The sequence below is a fragment of the Takifugu rubripes genome, chromosome 7 (genome assembly GCF_901000725.2).
Source record: "Takifugu rubripes chromosome 7, fTakRub1.2, whole genome shotgun sequence".
Lineage (NCBI taxonomy): Eukaryota > Metazoa > Chordata > Actinopteri > Tetraodontiformes > Tetraodontidae > Takifugu > Takifugu rubripes.
The window spans coordinates 2,785,026-2,799,634 of record NC_042291.1 but is presented as its reverse complement, the minus strand read 5'-3'; the positions used below and the strand labels follow the sequence as shown (position 1 = coordinate 2,799,634).

General features: G+C 47.2%; 1 protein-coding gene across 9 annotated transcripts; it reads right to left on the bottom strand.

Annotated features, from left to right (window-relative positions):
- Positions 1-1,333: 1,333 nt before the first annotated feature.
- etv1 (ETS variant transcription factor 1) lies at positions 1,334-13,430 on the bottom strand. 9 transcript variants are annotated; one of them, XM_029839346.1, is made up of 13 exons: positions 12,929-13,430; positions 12,718-12,787; positions 12,371-12,452; positions 12,132-12,179; positions 9,064-9,117; positions 5,810-5,939; positions 5,550-5,738; positions 5,048-5,295; positions 3,500-3,568; positions 3,353-3,421; positions 3,104-3,273; positions 2,155-2,256; positions 1,334-1,586 (listed from the first exon to the last, which is right to left on the bottom strand). In XM_029839346.1, exons 2-13 carry the CDS (start codon positions 12,760-12,762, stop codon positions 1,365-1,367), a joined length of 1,428 nt encoding a protein of 475 aa, XP_029695206.1. In that variant the 5' UTR covers positions 12,763-12,787; positions 12,929-13,430; the 3' UTR covers positions 1,334-1,364. The 9 variants fall into 9 exon arrangements, with proteins under 9 accessions (XP_029695206.1, XP_029695205.1, XP_029695207.1 ...); XM_029839345.1 differs by having other exon boundaries at positions 3,500-3,571; positions 12,929-13,425; XM_029839347.1 differs by having other exon boundaries at positions 3,359-3,421; positions 3,500-3,571; positions 12,929-13,424.
- Positions 13,431-14,609: the final 1,179 nt, after the last annotated feature.

Here is a 14,609-nt window from a genome sequence, read left to right as displayed (position 1 = left end):
ATCTATTAGTTTTCAGACAAAGGCAAACATTTTCCTCCAGGTCTTCATTCTGATGTGTTTCTAATCTCTGATTCGAAAACCCAAAATTCATTTTCAACTCTTTCCTCTGCGAAACGCCACAATTAATTTGCCGAATCATGATTCTGATTTTCAGTGTTTTATTCTTGCTGGCGCCAGTTCCATGTCACGAATGCGAACCCAAACAGACAAAATTCACCACGTTTTATGATTCTTAAATGCTCAAATTGAAAAACACAAAGAAACAAAACAGAAAAACGAGAAAATGGACGTCAAAACAGGAAAACAGGCAGCAAAAAAACAGACTTGACTTCCTTGGGACTAGAATTCCGACAATGTGAAGTAGAGAAAGTGCATTTTCTTCCTGATTATGGAAACACGTTTTTGACGTAACATATTTTCATCACACAATTTAAATAGTTTTATAGCAAAAAAAAAAAAATCCTGTTGAGGCTAAGGAATAAAATACACTAAAATAAATACATTGTGGTAAAATGGGAAACAAACTAGGCAAATATTTGCATTCATGTATTTTTTAAATGCATTTATTAATAGATTAGGCCGATAAAATCACCTCTTTTTTGGATTTGGGGAACATAAATAAATCCTAAATATGAAGACTGACTGATTAAAGGTAGCGGAAGCTTCATCTGCTCCTCGATTAAAAAGTGAACACCTGAAAAACAAAAGTTTTAGTGTCGCTCTCGTACAGGAAGGACGGACGGAGGGACGCTTGTACAGTGAGGAGTCATTTTATAGCATCACTCGTTATTCTGAGGTGAGTCCAGAGGTTTTCCAGGAGATGATCCGGATTAACTGATGATCACTGATGCAGAAAAGTCTTGAAATCAGATTTTTTTCAAGTCCACAGTCGCTCCTACATGAATGCCTCTGCAAGTGTGTGTGGGTGAGGTTACAGGGTGGCTGCTTGAAATAAAAGACAACACGGAATCCACCGTGTTCCTGCCCCGATGCAGGCCAGAACCTTCACCTAAACCAGAACTCCTAGATTCAGTTTGTGATGACGCGAGTCACCGTCTGACTTCTGTCTCTGCAGCTCCCACATTCATGAGGGGGACGAGGGGGGGAACCCAAAACTGGACATTTTCTGCATGAATATAGAAACATAAATGGCTGGAAAACGCCAACCACGTCGCGACCGCCAGGCAGGTTCCTGTCCATAAAGTGCACACTCCATTCTGCTGTGGCCCCTGAACGTCACAGGGATGAGAGCAACAAAAAGGAGGATGTGTTCATAAGAAAAGAGTGAGAGGGGAAGGAAGAACGTCTGTGTGTGTGTGTGTGTGTGTGTGTGTGTGTGTGTGTGTGGGAATGCGGGCCTGATGTTAGTAGACGTAACCCTCGCTGTACGGGTGTGGCTGACAGTAGGGTCCCTCCTGAACGTAGGTGATGTTCTCGTCGAAGTGCGACAGCGGCACCGTGTCCTCCTCATTGACGTGCCGCTCCATGTCCGTCTTCAGAACGGGCCGCTGATTGTCCGGGAACGCCATGGAGAACAGGGCCTCGGGGTCACACACGAACTTGTAGACGTACCTCTCTCCTGCCACCTGAAGGGACAGGAGCGGAGTTGAGGGGAGGAGTTTGAAATAAACATCTGGCAGGTTTGGGGGTCACGTTTGGTGACCTTCAAAACCTGGACGTGGCGGCACTTTTTGACCCAACATGGAAACACCTGTCAGAGCATCAAAGCTGCGAAGATGCAGGGAAAGATCTGTGAAGAGGCCAAAGCCAGCGACCCAACATATGACTGGAGAATGTAGCTCAGAAACAGCAGGAGGCGTTAGGAAGACCCAAACGTTAGCGATATCTGTCAAACGCTACGTAAGAATGGCTCCATTTTTATGGAAACGTTCAAAAAAACAGCCCACTGGGATCTGAGCTGGGACTGCTGGGACCAGTGGGGAGGGTAGAACTGGTTCAGCCACAAACGCCAAATTAGCATTGATGAACTAATGAACATTTACATCTTAATCACCACAAAAGGTCATTAAAAGCCAAACATGTGTGGCCATAATAGCTCCAAACGATGTCACCAGGGTTATTACAAAGACATTATTATAGTTATTCCAACAGGATGCGTTCCATTGATTTCTTTCAGAGGCGTTTCCTCTTTACCTTCTGCATGATCCCCTTCTCGTAGTAGTAGCGCAGCGACCGGCTCAGCTTGTCGTAGTTCATGGCCGGTCGGTTCTTCTGGATCCCCCACCGACGGGCCACCTTTAAACAGGAGCAGCGTGTTTAGGAGATCATAAAGGAGAAGCGATTACACCTTCGCCATGCAGGCCCGTCCAGACCCGAGCAGAGACGCGTTCATTCAGATGAGGAGACAGCAGATGTTACTGCACCTGTCCACCGGACCCCCCACCACCACCTCCCCCAGACCAGTCTAACCTTCTCCTGCCTGGTTCAACCATTTCTGAAATTGTGTCACCAAAGGTATCAAAAGGCTGGATTTTTTATTTTCTTTTTAAGCCGTGACAGCAGGAAGAGGCCAGCTGCTCCCAGCAGCTCCTCCAGCTGCAGCTCCCTGCCCACCAGCCAGTTACCCCCCACCCCCTCCCTGTTCAGCCTCTGTTCCACTTTGAGGAGGCACAACCCTAGACGTGGCTCCAGTTTTAGGCTGAGGTCTGATGAAATATTCAGCCGGGGAAGAACAAAGGAGCTGACCTTGAGCACGTCTGCAGGAGGACACATTATTTATTCCACTTCAGATTATGGACTCTGACACTTTTGCTGCCCCGAGTCAACACGTCCCCTTTTGTCACATCGAAAGAGGATTAAAAGTAGAAGAAAGGGAAAAAAAATCCCCAATCTTCTTAGAAATGGGCGCTGGGTTCAGATTAGATTTTAGGAAACTAAACCTAATATCTAGGACCTCCAATGAATACACTGATATGGGTTGTTCACTTTTACTAATTGAATAATGAATTAAAGAGTAAGAATTTAAGGAATTTAAAGTTCCTCCGACTGGAACATTCCCTTAAATGGCCCAAATCCTCATGTGTGTAAATAAAAATTGAAGCCTATCAATGAGGAAAAAACAATCAGTGTGTCTTTTCCTCACTTCTTCCGGCTCGATGAGCTTGAACTCCATCCCTCGGCCCGTCCACGCGATGAAGTGGGAGTTGGAGGGGTCGTCCAGCAGAGCCACCAGGAACTGCCAGAGCTGCAGCGAGCCCCGGCGCTGGTACGACGGGCCCTCGCGGTACAGGCCCGACTCGTGCTTTATGTCGCCTGCAGCAGACAGAACCAGTGCGGCCAGTTAAACCACCGTGAGCTCATTCGCCTGGCTGGGAATTCTGGGAAAACTGACCTTCACCTTTTTCAGGCACCACGCAGGTGTCGTCGTAGAAGTGTCTCACCACTTTGTCAAACATGCAACCTGTGAAAGAGGAGCAGCAAGCTAACATTCAACAGCCATTCAGGGCGAGCAGCAGTGGGTCGCGCGGGCCCTCGGTACCTTCAGTCCTGTTAGCGTGAGCCAGATATCCGTCCTGGCGCAGGTAGACGGAGTGGCAGCTCGGGACTTCTGCTGAGGGACAGACAGGAAAAAAGGCCTCAGATGGGTTCTGAGGGCAGCGAGAGCCTGTTTGCTCGACGGCCTGCTGTTTTGGTGGAGGAGGAAGCCCTCCAGTGTCGCCATGGAGACCATCCTGGGGCAGGCCGACTGTGCTGCTGCTGCCCAACTGTGCATCTACCACCGAACAACAGGCCGCACCTGGGAAACAGGCTCCAAACAAACCTTCAGTTGGCGGTTTTAACCCCGAGTTTAAACCCTGGAATTCAGGTCTAGCAGCAGTACCTGCCCTCTAAAAGAGAGGAACCATCAGGGGGAATTTCTGGGAAAACTGAAAGAAACTGATTCCTCAGCCACTGAAGCAGCGACAGACTTTAACATTTAGGGCTGGAAGCTGCTGTTCATCACAGAGAAAAGTAAAAGATCCCAAATATAAGGGGATGATATGGAGATTTAAACATTCTGTGTTTAGCCGATGATTCCGTTGACTGTGTTTAGAGCCTCTCCTACAGCCCAGTGAGATTGAAATACGCTGTAAAAGATTGTAAAGTGAATGTTCAATCAGGGCCCCTTAATTTAGCCTCACAAACATTCTCTGAACTTCATCTGAGTGATGAGCTGGAAGATCAGATTGCTGCTAATGACATTAGCCTCTCCCCACCCATCATTTCCAGTATGGTTCTGTGGGGCTGCTAATACGTTCTCCATCACAGGAGGACGCAGCCGTGGACAGTGGACACGGGGGGACGGGGCGGGATTCTTTTTTCTCAAGCAGAAACTCAGAATTGTCTTGATGGATCCATCATTTTCTAGCAGACGCGTTTTCGTGACTTTTAAAAACCTGAACTCGAGAACCAAATTACCAAAACAATTTGGTGCTAGTTTGGCTTTTTAAATGGCAGCTGAACAGGCAGCAGGCTGGTAATTGGCTTTAATTGTGAGCGGACGATCTTCAAAAGCTCTCTGGCATTTGCATCCTGATGACGACGGGTATTTATGATGTCAATAAAGCAAAATCGCTGCTGCTCAAATGACATTTACAATTGGGCCAAAGTCTTAGCAGCCTTATAGGTGAGAAGAGTCATTATGTTTCCTTCTGGTCTCCTAAATTCGAGGCCACTCCTGACCCCAACCCGGCACCATGCTGGTTCCATAGGATCAAAGAGGAATTCTGTACGTTAGAGGTCAGTTAGCAGTCAGCACGTATGCTAACACCCTCCATCACCGATTTGACGGAAAGCTGCTCCTTCCTGCATCAAACGCCACAGGTTGATGTCTTTGGATCATATTTATTCATAAATCCAGGACACAAACATGGGAGGACATTTTTTTTAACAACGCTACTGGAAACGGTGACCTGCTGAACCAGATCCTCTCCACTATTAGCAGCAAACTCAATCAACACCCCCCCCCCCCCCCCCCCCTTCCACTTCCTCCCATGTCTGTGTGCCCAATAGTTATTTAATCATCAAGACAGTTCTCCTCCCTCACCCGGGTCATACGTGAAGTCTCTGGGCTCCTGCTTAATCATGATGGAGGCTGGGTAGCTGCTGGACACCGGCGTCCCCATCATGGCCGGGTGCTCGAACAGCGGGTCGGGATACTCCTGCTTGAAGCCCTGAGGAGGGAACGGGATGTTGGGCTCTGACAGCTGCCGGTGGTAGACGGGCCGTCCGTCTCTGGCGATCATGGATGGGGAGGGGAAGGAGTTGCAGGGTTCAGACAGCTGACGTCGAAATCTGAGGAAACCAAGGCAGAAGGGTCAACACACACACACACACACACACACACACACACACACACACACACACACACACAACAGACCATTTAAAATATTGCACTTACTTCCTGGATCATTAAATGACACCACAACCATATAAAAACAGTCTCCACTGAGTGGATCTATCAATAACACATTCTGATGATCAAACAACGTGATCTTAATGTGTCACAAGGTTCTTTTTGTCTTCCCGTTCCGACAGAGCGCGACTACCTGTGGTCCATGTCGTAAGCATTGTCGGGGAGCGGGAGTGAGGACGGGATCTGGGCGTACGTCCTGTCTGGTTTTGGCGTCGGGGCTGCTGTGGGCGAGGGATGGTGGAGGGGGGAGACGGGGGTGCTGCAGGGGGGCGTCACTGGGCTGGAGACCTTCATTACTGCAGGCGGCTTCTGCTCATACACACTGAGGAGCACAAAGCAGCACATGTAACAACAAACCCAGCGAGGGAGGTCTCGGCTGGTGCTGCTGCCCACCTGAAACTGTACGGACACTTTCCTCCATACTGGAGCTTAAACTGTTGTTCCTGGAAACAGTTGGAGCTCAGCTCCGAACACGGGCTGTGCAGCTCTCTCTTGATCTTCAGCTGCAGTCCATGGAAAGCCACTAGAACCCAGGAAACAAAAGAAGAGGTCAGACTCAGGCAAAGGAGCGGCGCCGACACTCAGGAGTCCAGATGCATTCGTCGCCCTGCTGTAATTACCACTGTAATAGCGAAGCAGGCTCATCTAATGATGGCAAATCACATTTTAAGGACTACAAAAATTCCTCTCAAGCTCCTTTTTGCCTGACAGGTGACAGAAGCGCAACAATACCGGCTGAATGAAGGCAGCCTGCGCTTTCAGCTGGCTGTGAATATGTTCCAGATGAGAAGAGCTCATTGATCTGAAGGAGGGATCCTCTCTCCACGGCCCCCCGAGTGAGCCTGGATCATCAGAGGTTGTTAAGTGGCAGATCAGTCCTGATTAACGTCTCATCAGCTCAAGTCATGATCAACACTAATCCAATTGGCTGTGCCACTGAATAAATACAGTCGAACTCGGGTTTGCTGTCTCTCAACAGCTGCACTCGGAGTCCCAGTCAAGGACGTCCGGTTCTGAATCACGTCCTGGGAGCACAAATCCCTCCTCCCTCCTCCACCCGGGACTGTTTTCTCTTGGGCTTGTGTCAGGACGCTGGGATGTGAGGACGTTTTGGGGAGTCTCGGGGCCGACAGAGAGGCAGATCGGCAGACACCTCATCTGATGCACGGCAGAGCTCCTTGGGGGGACGGGTCACGTGATCCCAGCAGGAGAACACTCAGAGGTTGATGGCGGCCCTCGCTGAGTCCTGACCTTTCCAGGTCATCGATCGAAGGTCAAAGAGACACTTCCTGAGGGGAGACCTTTGATGACACTGGCAGAGGTGTGCTAATGAGCCAAATAATCCAGATTTTCACCGCTGAGATTAGCCTCACGTGGATATTATATAGAATAACATCGAATAAACCAGCCTTTCCAATGGATCCAACAAGTCCACAACTCTCTGTCCTCCACTACCTGCAACAGCCGGTGTTCCAAATTTCTCCCTCCTTCACGCGCCCTGTGCTGCGACTGTTGTTGGTTCAATTCCCGACCCACCGCGACTACCTGTTGACGTGTCGTTTAGCGAGACGCGGACGCTCTTGGTGAGGCTGTGCGGCGTAAACGCACCTCAGCACGGCTCTCTCTGCAGGGGCTCTGCCACTGTTGTCTGCAGGCAGGTGTAAATGGTGGATGCAAACTGCTAGTTTACGGGGTTCCTTCGGCACTTCAGGTGACTTGTTGTTACACAACTACAGTCAAATTAGCGACACGGCGCGTCACCTTCATTCCCTTTAACTACACGGAACCGTCAGTAATCACCATAAGCGAGCTATCAAGAGTAGCATGGCATGTGATGCAGCGGAGGGTCCACAATTAGAAATGGAAAGGTCACAATAGATTAGTCAGCGGGGCGCCGTGGTACACTAATCAATATCCAGGTTATTGGCTCCGACTACAATAGAGACTTATTCTAGTCCAGAATGCCACGGCCATCACTGCCGGACGGTTATTATCTCCACACTGATTAATCAATAGGGGATCAATTCACCGGTCCAGTGGCATCGAGCCTGCTCTGGTGTTTGGGTTACACCCTCACAACAAGTCTTTTCTTGTCGTTTGCCTGTTTTGCTGCTAACTAGCGACGCCTCTGCTTTCTTGCTAAGGTGTGGTTATTTTACACATTCTCGGCTCCGTTCTCTGCTAAGTTATGCTAATGCTAATCATCTGTGTTGGAGAAGACAAAGAAAATCCTCCGTCTCCTCCAGCGGCCCGAGGACACTCGGCGACTGGAGCTCAGCAACTGCTCAGGCGGCGCCCGCGTGCAGCCCGGCTGGAGCGTGTGAAGCTGACGTTAAGGCACAATGCTACAGGAGGTGATACATCTCAAATTAGACATGGAAAGCAACACATTTAGAACATATCACACTAAAAAGACTTTACAATTATTTTACTCCATGCAGGTTTTATATTAGCACATCTGATTTGCATCTCCTTGATCCAGCTAATGCTAACAACGCTATTATAATGGAGATCAATCATGGATCGGGTCACATTTAATCAGCTTTATGTTCAGTTCCATACGGATGATGTGCAGACAAAAAATTTAAATCTTAATGTTGCCATGTAATAAAGTAAATTACATTTAATATTTTGGACTGGAAAAAAATAATCAATGACATATTAAATATAAAAATGAATAAAATATAGCAGGATGAGTATCTGCTTTTATTTTTATTGTGAAAACCTACAGAAATATTCCAATACATGTGTGTTGGTCAATGTCTTATTAAACGTGTCATTAAATCTACGAAGACTAAAGGCTGCAGGTGTTAGATGAAGGCGATGCTCAAACAGTCGGCTGTGTAATAAACTCCAAGGAAGGAAGGAATATGACGCTGTTGTTGTTTATTTGGTGATAATACGCAGGAAATGCTACGCTGAGGACATCACCTATCCCAGCGCATCCTTTAACGTTTATCTGTATCTATTTCCATTTGTCCCTCTCGTCCATCCCCCATCATGAGTTCCTGAAACCCATATGGGAGCGCTGCCGCCTGGGAAGCCTGTTTGAGTGCCCATCCACAGTGTCCTCACCCTCCCACCATCTGTTAATAGCTCCCCAGTCTGCTGCAGCTTTGCCAACAGGACAATTCAGATGGTCAGCAGTCTCCTTTCACCGCGGCCACCCACCCTCGCTCCCTCTGAAGGACGAGGGGACAGTCTCTCTGACCTCTGTCCCTCCCAAACACTCTTCACATCTATAGGCCTTGTAGTTTAATTCAGTGGGACGATCTGTGGACGCGTCCAATCAGAGGTGTTTGCGTTCACATTCAGGATTCTGGAACCAGATTTACCCGGTGAGGTTTTCGGTTTCAAGGCATCGGGGAGGAGCGGTATGGGTCTTTCTGCCTCTTCCAGGCCTGCATTCATTCACTCATGGTGACGGAGACACGGGACACCAGTTCGAGCCACAAATGCCAATAAACTGGGGCGCACACAGACCCGGACTGCCCATGGTGGGGTTCCCCCAGAGCCGCGACGCCGGCTGCACCAAGACGCCCCGGGAAAGCACACGGAAGCGTGTAAAAGGCGCCAGGCAGCCACGCGCTCACCACCACACGCACACACGCACAGGGAAAAGAGGCAATGAGGAGTCTCTTACTCACAGTTTTCAGTCTGGAAGTCTGGAACAAACTGCTCATCATTGTCGGGAACTTGAGCTGAACGACAAGCAAAGAAGAAAAAGGTGGAACGTGAGCGATTTCTGATCGGATCTGGATCTGGGGTGGGACGCAGCGGGCTAGAAGGGCGCTACTGCAAAATAAAAAAAAGGAAATCAGGAGCATATTTATTCATAAAAAAAGGGAATGAGGATTTTGTGAAAAAAAGTCTTCAAATTTGCTTATTTTCATCTTCTAAAGGTGCACTAGTGCTGGATTTTGCTGTAGAACTTTCATTTTTTAAATGGTCTTACCTAAAATCCTGCCCTGTAATTTAGCCTTCCCACGTGAACGCCAACGTGCACGCGCGCGCGACAACAAGCGAAATGACAACCAATCATGCGCCGTTTCATCCGCTTCACCAACTGACGGCCGCCGTCAACATTTTCCACGTTAATTACAGACTAACTTGAGCTGTAATAACAACAAACTCCGGCTGCAGGAGCGGAGCATCAATAGTGACTTCCTGAGCGAGGCGAGCGCTCCGCAGCCGCTCCGCGGCCGCCCTGCAGCCGCTCCGCTCCCTCCTCAGCAGCACCACATGCCCAGTGTTCCCAGTATCTAATTGACTGCCTCCATTAAGTCCGTCCACATCTACCTGCTGAGTTTGAAGCTTCCGCCTCAGCTGCATTTTCAATCATCCGGGCTAAAATAAGGACTCCTTCCCTCCGCTCAACCTTGTGGTCCTGCACAGATTAACACCTGCGCAGGTTTTGGGCTTTTCCTTTTTTTTTGTCCCTCAAATTTGACTCCTAAAACCTGGAGATGTGTTATTAACACGTCTATTTCTTCACACAATGGGTGGATCTTCATTATCACAGGGTGTGTTATATGTCTTGACAAGTCTTAAAGCTGTTTTAAACATCACAACTTTTCCATTTCTGTCCTTCTGGGTGATCGGGGATCCTTTTTTTCCAGAGGTGTGAATTGAAAAGTGTAAATAAAGAACACATTTTCTAATGATGTCAAGAGAAGTGAAGAGCAAACAAAGACATGGAACACGCGCAGCATCAGCCCGGCTGCCATCATAATAATGGTTATTACTGCTGTTATTACTGTTTTATATATACGTTTAGTAGTAATTTACTCCTGTTTCTTTCTGCTTGGGGTTTTTTGCATCTTTACATTGAAACAAGTAAGAGGAAGGCGCTCGCTGATCTGCAGCTTTTAGGGATTAGTGAAACACAAGCGCCTCGTCTCCTGGATGGGTGGGCCGCCGCCCGCCCGCTCGGCGCTCTCAAACCAGCTGATCTGTGCAGCAAATTCCCAGCAGTTGGAAAAGTGCCACCATTCCAGAACTGGGAAAGGCCGCCTGAACGTGCCGGCGCGGAAACACACATTTTGAATGTGGCACAATTGCAGTGTGAGGCGCCCGTCAGCTCAGCTGTTGGAAACTCACTTTTAATTCTTTCGTCTCCTTTCGGTAAACGTGGGGAAGGAGCAGGTTTTCCTTCTAGTCCCGACCGACAGGAAGTCGTTGATTTCAGGACCGAGGTCATCGCGGGTACGACACCTTTAAGACTAAAACCCGCCGTCGCTTCCTGACACCTCGGATCCTTCAAATATTAAAATAGTTTCTTATTTCCACCGACGCCCCTGAAACGAAGCAGCTGCGAACATTTGCAGCGTCGGCTCAGCGAAGGCGACACTTTTAATTGGACGTGATTCTTTATTGTCACTCGGCGACGTTTTCACATATAAAAGAGAGACAGTCGGACCTCTCACACCAGCCAGAGCAGCAAAACGCCTTCATTAACTGACGGAAACAGTTTGTACTAAATGTAGAACTTTGATTTTTACACTCCAAACACAGCTGGGATCGATTCTTTTTTTTTTTGGTTAATTTGGGAATGTTAAATATTTTCATACACATGACAGAAAATAAGGTAAAATTTATCCAACAGTAACTTTTAAAAATTAAGGTTTCATTCACATTCATACTTGAGATGAGTGGTTCTATAAAAAAGGTTTTTTTTCCCTTTAAATATGAATTTGAATAAATTCACCCTGTAAGTATACATACAGCGTTTACATATTTTTCTTGGTCGATGCTAAAAACAAACCCAAATAATATAAAATATAAAAATAATAAATTTCCTTTATCTTTACTAAAACCATAAACTATTTTCTGAACTCAACGGGCGTAAATATTTATTCTCGAGGCCTTTTAGACTTGTATTTTTATCTGATAATTTAATAATAGCAATACATTTGTGTGGATTTAAAGATGATCTCTTTTTTTTAATTCTTGATTTTTCAGTTAAATCCACTTTCAGCAATTTTCAAACTAACACTTTAAGAGTGTAAAGTTGTTGTTATAAAGGAAATAAGAAAGAGGAGCATGCATTGGTGGAGAGAGGAAATGAAGAGATTTACCACTAACCAAAACTTCTGTGCTGCAGACACGGTGGAAAGAGGACACTGGCGCTTAACTCCTGAAGCATCACGTCTCAGTTAGACCACAAACAGCATCTCTTGCCATTACAGGAAAAAACTGATTTAAAAAAACAGTAATATAGGCTACAGAAAAAGGTTTTCGCTTGGAGAAATTCTTAAATACCGAATTTTCCCAATTAAAAAGCTGCTAGATCCATTATTTCTTTTTGTTGTCTCCAAGAAGTGAGGCTGAAGCAGACGATGGTGGTGTAGCTGGAGAGGAGAAGTGTGCCGAGAGGAGGCAAAGAAAGAGAGAGAGCAGAGCTCTGGTTGCACTTGGCATGCAGCCTGTTAGCTGCTGCCAAAAGCAGAAGAGACAGTGAGCGTCACCGAGGTTCCTCCTGGTAATTTGTGATGACACTCTTTGTGGAGCCTCCTTGGTCTCCTTCGAGCCCCCTCGCTCACTCACAACCTCTAATGTATGCATGACACACAAGGTGTCTCTTAACAGAGGCTTTTAATTGGACTGCAACGCCAGGCAAGTAACTCCAGGCAGCGCTGCCACCTAACCTCGCACACACACACACACGCACGCGCACACACCTTCACTTCTAAACAGTCTTCCTTTTAACACTCACCTGCTGCCAGCCAAGTTTCCTGAAGTTGTCTCAGGTCCTGGAACAGATCTGGAGTCAGGAGAGAACAACACACACACACACAGAATCAGCTAGAGTCAGGGTTAGTGGTTAGGGTTAGTAGTTAGGGTGAGGGGTTAAGGTGAGGGGGGGTGATAGCCACCCTCAGGAGAGGGCTGCAGAATTAGTCAGTTTCAATGTCAATGTTCGGGATGTGTGAAATAAAAGTGTTTGGAAACTACCTTCAGTGTCCAGAGCCAGTCCTGACTTGGTTAATTTTCTTTTGCTCTCATCTGCTGGCCTCCTGCAGCTTATCTGTAGGTTCTAAAACACAAAAGAAGAGAAACACTGAAAGTAACGAAATGATTCTGCTGTTGGCTGTTATTTTGTTGTTGTTTTGTTTTGTTTGTGTTCTCATAAATAAAATCAACTGACATAAGGTTTGAGGCTTAAATGGTGTGAATGGTCAGTGGGTCGAGTGTCCGTGTGGTCATCAGCAGAAGCAACATGACAACTAGAAGTGAATGAATCTGCTCTGTGAACCGGACGGACGGTGGTTTACAGCGCTTTGCTAACGTTGTTCACTCACTCTGGAGTTACACAGAGGGACTTGCTGGTCCTGAAATCCACCCATTTGCAAAGTTTCCAGTCCGGTAAACCTTCAGCAGAAGAAAAGAGGTCACGCTTTATCATCTCAGCGAGCTGACAATCGCGCCGCTGAAAAGTTGTTCGTTCAGCGCGCAAAGCGCAGCGTTTTTACGCAGAGAGCAGTGATGAAGCGGCGTTGCGCGCATCCTTACCGGGCGTTCTGGCTCTGTAGTCCGCAGCAGGCTGCCACAGGGTGGCCACAGGAGCTCCACGGCGCGGCTGCTGCCTGCCTGTCGGCGCTCTTCCCCGGCTCAGGGAGTTTTCTCAGGGTTTGGCATCGCCTTTAGGGGCCTCCCCTGGAAACACTCCGCTTCCTATTGGTTGACGATCTCTTTCACTAGATCCGATTGATGCAAAGCAAGTCAGTCACGGCTGCCTGCTCACCAAATAACCAGCGTGCCCGCGTCGTGCTGGAGGAGCCTCTTTTCTCTTTCTCTCCGTCCAAACCACCGATACCTTTATTCTACTCGGTAGTTAAACGTGGGCAAACGCGTGAAAAGCAACACCTGCTAACCAGGTCTCACGCACGCACTTCGCCCTGATTTCCCGACGGTTTCAACGCACCATCACGCAGCCTCTTCAAAGTCCCGCTCAGTTCTGCGTCTGTGTCTCTCGGAAGGGAAGAGGTTGGAGAAGTCGTGCTTTTTCTCCAAGAATCCGTGTTCCCGCGCTCCTCCCGACGGCTGCCGCCGTTCATCTGGCGATAGATGCAAAGATAATCGTGATAATCTTGTCTTGACGGTTTTTTTCCCCCCTCGTGAGACATTCAAGGACACAACTTGTCCAGGAAGACAAAGCTCATATTGTCCACAGAAGTTGTATTTGATGAGGGATCCATGTGAACTTACAACAGTAGCAAAAACCCACCCACACAACCATAGGCCGCACTAAATAGTGACATTTACTCTAAATGTATTATTTAGGAATCTTTTAAAAGTATATAATTGTAAATTTACATAAAGAAAACCTCCATGATTGAATGCATTGGTTGTTTTCTTCCCCAGCTGGTGAAATTTATCCTTTTACTTGTGGGTAGTTTAATGCCCATTAGGCCTGGGTGGCAATCAGGGATCAGAACTACTTCTTCTTAAAAACATATTATATAATCAAAAATATAAGAAATATAAAATGGGGGTTCTTGGATCAAACTTTTTTTTTTTTACATGAAAAGAAACTGTGAACAGGTAAAGTTTTGCCCTGAAGCGGGGCAGATCAGGCAACTTTACCTCTGCGTTACACTTGACTGGAAGATGGACGTATTAGGAGGCAGCAGTGGTCATCCTGATGCCACGTTAGATCTCTGCACGATTCCAGGAGCCGGCAGGTGAAGTCGATGTGAAGTGAAGCGCCATGTCGCCTCTGCTGAAACCCCCAAGGATAAAGAAATGCAGTTCAAGTGCTCGTGTTCCCCTTGGTGACGCACAAGAAACCAGGCAGGGTTCCAGAAGTAAACAGGCAGAAATTCATGAAAGTTGCCCCTGACAAGTCCCTGCGGATTCTTGGAATTGGATTTAGAAAAGACCATTAGTGGAATCAAATTTAATTAGAAAAGTTTGTTTCATTTTCAGTTCTGAAGTAGTCCTGATCTGATACGTAAAGTTCTTGAAAGGAACAATGGAGAACAAAGAGCGGAGCTAAAATAAAAACAGATTTATGATCTTTACTCATTGACAATCAAATAGATGGAATTCAACAGTTCTGCCACTGCGGGACGCGGAACGTTTCTTCAGAACAGGCCCCAAATGTCGCTGTGGTGTCACTTTAAAGGTCACGTGGGCTTAAATTCTGAATAGATTCACCATATGATCAAAACACTCATCTTAGCTGTGGAAC